Genomic DNA, 7,401 nt, shown 5'->3' with positions numbered 1-7,401 from the left:
TATAAGAGACAGATATATATATATATATATATATATATATATCACATTTCCAAAATTATTCAACTTTATCCAAGCCACTGAAGTATGTTTCTTTTCACCTGCATGATCAAACATTTCAAAAGTACTCATAAGGTTTTTGCTGCATGCAACTACAGTAAGGACCCTGATGTCTTACATGACATTTAAGGTACACAAATGGAAAACTGAAGCATACTTTAAGCTTAAAGGTCTTTGCACAAACAGTCCGAACTTTTCCTATGCGTTTTTTTCATATTTGGCGCTTGTTTGTACAGTGTCTCTGGATTGTCAAAACCCCTCTCAAAATGCTTGCTAGGGATGCGAAAAACACAGAAAATCGAACCCAGTCCGAATCTTTTTAGGCCAGATGAAAATATCGGAGGCAGTGTGTAAATGTGATTGACCCAACGTGAGGTCATATTTATTTTTTAACGTGTGGAAATTTCAGATGCAAATTTCGGACTCAATGTGCAATGGCTTTAAGACTGTACAGTACAAAAGGACAATAGGAAATGGGAAAGGAAATAGGCTGCACAACATTCCACATGTGAACAAGCACTAACACATGCGCACGCTTTTCAATGAAGCATGCATCAGATGCAACAGAAAGAAGCCAGCTTTTACTTGGTTTTGGGGAGCGGTCAGGGGAGCGTCACACACTCACTTTATGTGCAAACATTTTCTCTTTTGCTTCTTCATGTACTGCTGGATTCCATGGGGAAAAGCTAGAGAGAAAATATAAACACAGTGGTGAAAACAAATGAGCAGTCTGAGGACTCAACAGTGAACTTTTAACCCCACTTAGCAGCACAAGGTCTTGCTTTCATTTTTACTAATAAACTCAATTTATTTTGTAGCAGTATATTGTATACAAAGGAGGCCATCAGTTGGTCTAATGTGAAAATACTATGCAAGTTTTGTACTTGCCTTATTGCATAAGGATCATCCATCTTGGGCTGGTCAAACAAGTGACTGTTGCATAGCTTGACACTGTCTATCACCTTGCGTTTAAAAAGCTGGATGTCTCTGTCATACCTGTGCAAAAATGTAAATATTGGTAAACAAGACAGAAAACATGTTAAGCTCCCACGTAACAACTGGGTGGCAAAGACCAAAGAAATGTAAATAGGAGATCAGGTCTTAATGTGGACCGTGTATGCACAAACACAAACAACAACAGAACGCACAAGAAAGAGGCAACTTCAGTGGCATAGATTATTAATAATTTTGAGAGAGTCAAGTGTTAGCTCTGGGAAGATTGAAGAGTGGCAAGTGTTTTGAAAAATACAGAACCCATTACTCACAGCACTGCAGCCTCTGGGTTGAGTGGGTCCATGGTGTTGATCTTGTAGAAGATTGTGCGTGCATACATAAGGACCTGCCAGATATGGTTGTGGTTTCGCCTGTAATACAAGGAAGATAACTTACAATTTCAAGTTTATATACATAAACTAAATTTCATTCTGCACTAAAAAGCCTCAATGCATCAAACGTGTAGCCGCTGCTAACTTTATGGTTGTGGTTAGATGGGGCCAAAATAAGGCAAGATCTCACGGATGATTTTCCACGATTCCCCTCACAGGGAAATTCCTGTCCATTTGGCAAGATTTTGGCCTTAGCCGGATTCATTCTAGCCCTAACCTTTTATATCTATGACAGTGTTGCCATGTATCTAGAGATTGGGCCATAACAACACATTAAGTTGCCTTTTTACAGACCTCCATTTGGTGAAAGCTCTCTTCACGTCCAGCTCACCAGAGTCTGGGTCCACTAGTGGGTGGAAAACAGGGGTGTCGAACACAACTCTCTGAAAGGACATACATAAACAAAAGAAACACAGATCAGCACATCTGATGAAAGCAAACTGCAAGGTCAAGTAGACATGACCACAGTCATCTACATGATATTCTGAAGTTCAAAAACAGATGCACCATTTATGAATTTTAACAATTAAGGTCAATACAATACATGCATCCTTCAGTCTACTACAGGGTAGTAGAATTTATGATGCCAAACTGTAGAAAACACATTGTTGTTTACATTGACAATTAAATCGGTCACCTGTCTCGAATTGGACTATGAACTAACATGTGTATCCACCTTTGTTCAAAACAACAAACTGCTCTGCTGCCCTTCTGAAACCTCTCTCCATTTTTCTTGATTTTTACTTTTTGCCATAAAAATAAAGGGTAACTAATAATAATGTTTTGTCACTTGGTTTTGCAAATATCTATCCAATAAAATGTATTAAAAGGGCTTGTCAAATTTGACAACACAGTATTTATTCCTTTAAAAAGTAGTGTTTTTTTCCATTTCCTGAAAAACAGCTAAATTGTACATACAAGTTTTCTGAAGGACAGTGACGTTATGTTTGCTTGACTGATCCAAATTCTCACAGTTCCCCTGGTATATGATCAACAAAATGAAAATATATTTTTGGGAGAGAATAAACAGCATTTTGCTGATGCTACTTTGGAAAATGAAGAGGAAGTGTACTGTACTTACTGGACAGTCTCCATCCGGGTAGTTATCAGGAATGTACACGGTAAACTTAAACACACCATCTTGGTACAAGCCATGTCGAATGAAAATCACTCCAAACCACACTACAAAAACATCAATAATCAATGCAATCAGAGGCTCATCAGTACTAATGATAAATGACAGCAGCCACTTTCACATCAGGGTAGTTTTAGGAACAAAGTTACAGAACCAATAACAAAGGCTGTCATTAAAAAACAACTGAAGGGCACAATCATTAGATCTGCGTTTTTGTTGTCTGTTGAGGATTGTGTGACAACAGAGGTGCATAGGTGTGCAAGTTTTGTTGTATGTTTTTTTTTATGTCTTGTGTACTGGATTAGGCCCTGCTACAAAGCAGGAGCGAATTTAGTCAATCCAAAAGGCATTTCTAAACTAAAAGTGGATACCTCCGCCAAAAAGGGTACTTCCTGGAACTACAAAAACATTTCTCCAGTGCGACCTGCAACCACTTACTGCAACCACTTCAACAAAAACCATAATTTTAAACAAAGTTTCCAGAGATCTGCTCCATTGTGCCATAGACATAAAAGAAAACAAGAGAAACATTGGGTTCTTACTTAATGCTGATCTGTATGAGGGCTGTACATAGATGCCAGGGAGCTTTTGCTTGATCACCAATGTGCTGCAATAAAGACCAATAAAGGTAGTAGCCATCAATTTCACCCATAAACCTCAAACAAAACAAAACTAGACTTCTTAACTTGTATTGCTAGATGATGTTCAAAAAACAGCGAGACCTCTGGATTAACAGATTTATGTTCTTGTTTGTGATTGGACCTTTTAGACAGTATAATGTAATCTGAAACACCACCACTAAACCTAATACGACGCACCACCCATCCCCAAAGACCAGCACAAAAGATCTGGAGTGAACCCAAGACTCGTACAGAGCATGACTTACAATTCGGCAAGCAACGAGTACTCCAGGTAGAAAGGCCCATATGAGGCATGGGTGCCATTGGCTGACTGTGCAGAAGTGGCCGGTGAGGCAGCTTTAGTGATGGGGACTGCATTCTTTGGGATGGAGGGAAGTTGCTTCTTACCAAATGGAGGACGAGCTGGACTGGCTCTCTGTTCCCCCTGACCACCCTGCTCCTCACTGTCTGATCTCTGTGTACACACACACAATTTACTTGCTTAAGAATGTAGATTACTTACTGTGCAAGGAGGCCTAAGAAAATGAAAATATCTTGCAAACAAGACAAAAAAAACTCTATACAAAAATGTAACCTATGACGTACTCTAGTCAAACTAGAAACCTAGATACATACAGCAAGCCCACATGTCTATCATAAATCAGCAAGTGAGACAACAGAAGTTAGTCTGTAAGTCAGCATCTATTAGGAAACAGCTGAATTTAACGCCTTCATAACAGCTGGGATTCCATGCCAAAGCCAGGCCAGCAAAAAATAAAAAAATTATTCATTTCAAAAGAATAGATTTGTTTACTGGTAGTTCAAAAATATAAACTACCCCTCTACCAGAAACAGATCTGTGTAAAATGACCTTTAAACCCAAAAGCGCTCCGTGTGACTACTCTGTTAAAGGGATAGTTCATCCAAAAATGAAAATTCTGTCATCACCTACTCCACACTCATGTAATTTCATATCTGTATAAAATGACTTTGTTACGATGAACACAAAGAAACATATTTGGAAGAATGTTAGTCATTTTCAGTTCCGAGACATCGTTGACTACCATAGTAAGAATTAAATGGTAGTCAAAGGTGCCCGAGAGCTCTTTGTTTTCCTAAATTCTTCAATATATCTCATTATGTGTTCAACAGAACAAAAAAATACAATATATTTTTTCCTACCATGGTAGTGGGTGATGTCCTAGAGCTGAACATTGCTAACATTCTTCCAAATATCTTTCTCTGTGTTCATTGGAACAAAGAAATGTATACAGGTTCGAAACAACCTGAGGGCGAGTAAATGATGACAGGTTTTTCATTTTTGGATGAACTATCCCTTTAAGTCACATGTTGTGAAGCAAAAAGCTGCAAAACAATATCAAACATTATCTCCAACCTTAAAACAAATCTTTCTAATTTCAATGATTGCCTTACAATTAACAGTTAAGGTTTAAAAAATAATTCACAATGGGTTCCCTTTGGGATTTTCTATTGGTAACGAAGTTTTAAGGACTCATGAGGCTTTAACATATCAGTTATCTGTGGCCTATTTAACATCTGTCATTGTTCAATAATGTTGTTTGTCTGTGTGCCAGGATTTTATAGGCCATACTTCACCTTAAGACCAACGTTTGAAGACATGCTCCAGAATGTGTTCATTACTCATTGAGCTCTCGATGGGTGTATGCTTGTTCACTTTTTAGTGGCATCCGAAGTATTCACTGTGAGAGAGGAAAAGGATGAGAGAGAAAGTATAAATAAATGCTGATGAGGGCATGAACATTTGGAGAACACAACCTGAGCAACCTGATGCTGAATGGCAGCTGGTGGACATTTAATCCTCACTAGCACAGACAAAACGTCAACTGGGCTAGTGGGAACACCCGTTTCTACAGACAAACATTCTGCGGAACGGGAAATAGTTGATAACTTGCCATATAAAACAGTTCTGTCTGAGCCACGTCACGGTCTAATTGATACGAGGATTTTCACTAATATTATTGTCACGGTGTGTGAGCTTTCGGTAATTATGTTATGGAGCGAAAGACATGTAAAAACTAGACACTGGCAGAACCGCTTTGACTAGAAACAAGTGCTGTTACTTTTCACAACAAATCATTGCCTTCATTTAACGTTGACATCCACTGCAGACAGCTTAGTTTGGAAACAAGTAAACCCAAGGGTCTGATAAAGGCTATGTGGGTAAGAAAGTGGACTTTCGACGCAGATAGACTTTAGGTGACTGACTGAAACGATGGGTGAATAGCCTTTTAGCAACAAACCCTCCGAAGCAAATGAGTTTCTACTTACCCGAGTCAAACAATTTGACCTGGATGAAGACATGTCAGAGAACAACTCATTCGCATGTGAAATATTTGAATTTAGATTAGATTTTCTCTATACAAGTTCATTTCAACAGCCGACGACACCGCTATCTGAATAATCTCACACAAATACCGAACACACTCCAAGCTAACTTGACAGGAAAAGGCGGGACATAAACACGACTGAGGGATTGCAATTGGCTCTTGGTGAGAGTGACACATGCGGCACCATATCGGAAATTCAATACAACTATCCAAAAGGTTAAATGTCTCCAGGTTAACGACTAGACAACAAATGTTATTATCTGCCACATTCTGATCGTTTAAGACAGAAAACAGTACTATGTGACAAGTTTACTTTGGGTCGCAAATGCACAACGAAGACGTTGTAAAAGCAGTAAAAGTCTTGCGTTTACGTAGAGCTCAGGTTCGAGAGGTGATCGTTATAACAGACACGGATCGCCGCTTTTATCTTACGGCATGACATTCATGCAGATGTGACCTACCATAAATGTAGATCTTAATAATCTGAATGATTATGAGAAACTTACCGTGGTAACCTCAGGACATGTCACACATTTTTTAAACACGGAGTATGTACCCTCCCAGTTGAGTAACCGCAGGAATGTGCTAGTGCTCTGCCATTGGTTTATAGACACGCACGGGAGAATCTAGTGGCGTTTTTCCCTGTCAATCATCTTACATCAAGGTAGTGAGTTTGGATTGGTCGTTTTTGTCAAGCTGTTACTGTGTTAGATTTATAGGATATCTTAATTGGTTTGTAAGAATAAATTAGTATTTTAAATAAATAGGCATTTGTTGCGTTAAAAGAATGCCAGAGAACATTTTAAAGTGAACTAGTTTATTAAAGAAACCACTTGAAACAATGATAACGCCTGTAATGAAAAGAGTTTAAAAAAATTATTATTATCAAATTAACGACTGACTATACGTTCTTTTTAATTTAAATATCTTAAATTATCAATTGAGCCAAAAATATTCACGTACCTATTAAAAGAAATGCTCAGAAACATGTTTGATAATGTGAGTATATATGAAGAGTTTATTTCCAAAGAGAAAATCGTGTTTTTTATTATGTTATCATGATTTTATTGTGTAAATTAGCTGCATTTTTTGAGTTATTATGGTTTAAATCAAAACAAACCAACTGCAGTTTGATTGATATTAATTGGAGTGCTCTTCCTGCTTGCTGGAGTTATCTCTTTTTGGAAATAAACTCTTCATAAGTAGGCCTATGCATTCCTTCAATGCTGTGTTAATAAGCATTCAATTGTAACTGCTTGAAAAAAAGAGTGATCACTGCTAAACAGTTTGACTGTTTTTGTAATGTCAGAATAAAAGAGGAATTGTGACTGCCTAAAATTCAATGTCTGTAGAGCAGTAGTGCCATTCAAATGAATTATCCAAACTTGCAATATATAAACCAAACATGAAAATTGTCTGGACCTTTTTCAACTATAAGACTTTATTTGTGTCGATGCATGAGCACTTACAGTACATGGTCATAAGGTTCTTTTAGATCCCTAGAGTAAACAAAGAGTAAACAATCAAACTGTATGCTAACATCCGGAGTAACGTCTCTGTAATCTTTGGTCCCTGATGTTTGATTGATTGAAAGCTATGGCTAATAATAATTTATGAGGGACATGGAGAAAAAGAAAAAACGAATTTACTGCTTCATCGATTGACCTAATTGAGGAAAATGACATTGTCCAAGACTGAAAGTGGAAACTAATTATTTACTTAATTATTGTTTAATTATCTGATCTCATTTTGTTTTTCAACACAGTCTGTTAATTAAAAAACTGGCCTGTGGTTTCACTATGCAGCCAGTAAACAAGGCAAGGTCATTGACTCCT

General features: G+C 37.7%; 1 protein-coding gene across 3 annotated transcripts in view; it reads right to left on the bottom strand.

Moving 5' to 3' along the window:
• The window catches only part of aktip (akt interacting protein), a 7,202-nt gene extending 1,061 nt beyond the window's left edge, over window positions 1-6,141 (bottom strand). Inside the window, exons 1-9 of one of the 3 annotated variants that reach the window (XM_057347670.1) lie at window positions 6,073-6,141; window positions 4,815-4,918; window positions 3,464-3,672; window positions 3,120-3,184; window positions 2,524-2,624; window positions 1,737-1,825; window positions 1,323-1,421; window positions 946-1,053; window positions 683-743 (exon numbers count right to left, since the gene is read on the bottom strand). In XM_057347670.1, the coding sequence (XP_057203653.1) occupies window positions 683-743; window positions 946-1,053; window positions 1,323-1,421; window positions 1,737-1,825; window positions 2,524-2,624; window positions 3,120-3,184; window positions 3,464-3,672; window positions 4,815-4,856 (774 nt within the window). In that variant the 5' untranslated portion in view covers window positions 4,857-4,918; window positions 6,073-6,141. Of the gene's footprint in view, window positions 1-642; window positions 744-945; window positions 1,054-1,322; window positions 1,422-1,736; window positions 1,826-2,523; window positions 2,625-3,119; window positions 3,185-3,463; window positions 3,673-4,814; window positions 4,919-5,507; window positions 5,669-6,072 lie in introns of those variants that run through there. The other 2 variants (XM_057347661.1, XM_057347681.1) reach the window with 2 other exon arrangements.
• Window positions 6,142-7,401: the final 1,260 nt, after the last annotated feature.

This window comes from Triplophysa rosa, linkage group LG1, assembly GCF_024868665.1.
Source record: "Triplophysa rosa linkage group LG1, Trosa_1v2, whole genome shotgun sequence".
NCBI lineage: Eukaryota > Metazoa > Chordata > Actinopteri > Cypriniformes > Nemacheilidae > Triplophysa > Triplophysa rosa.
This window is presented reverse-complemented; position numbering and strand designations above follow the sequence as displayed.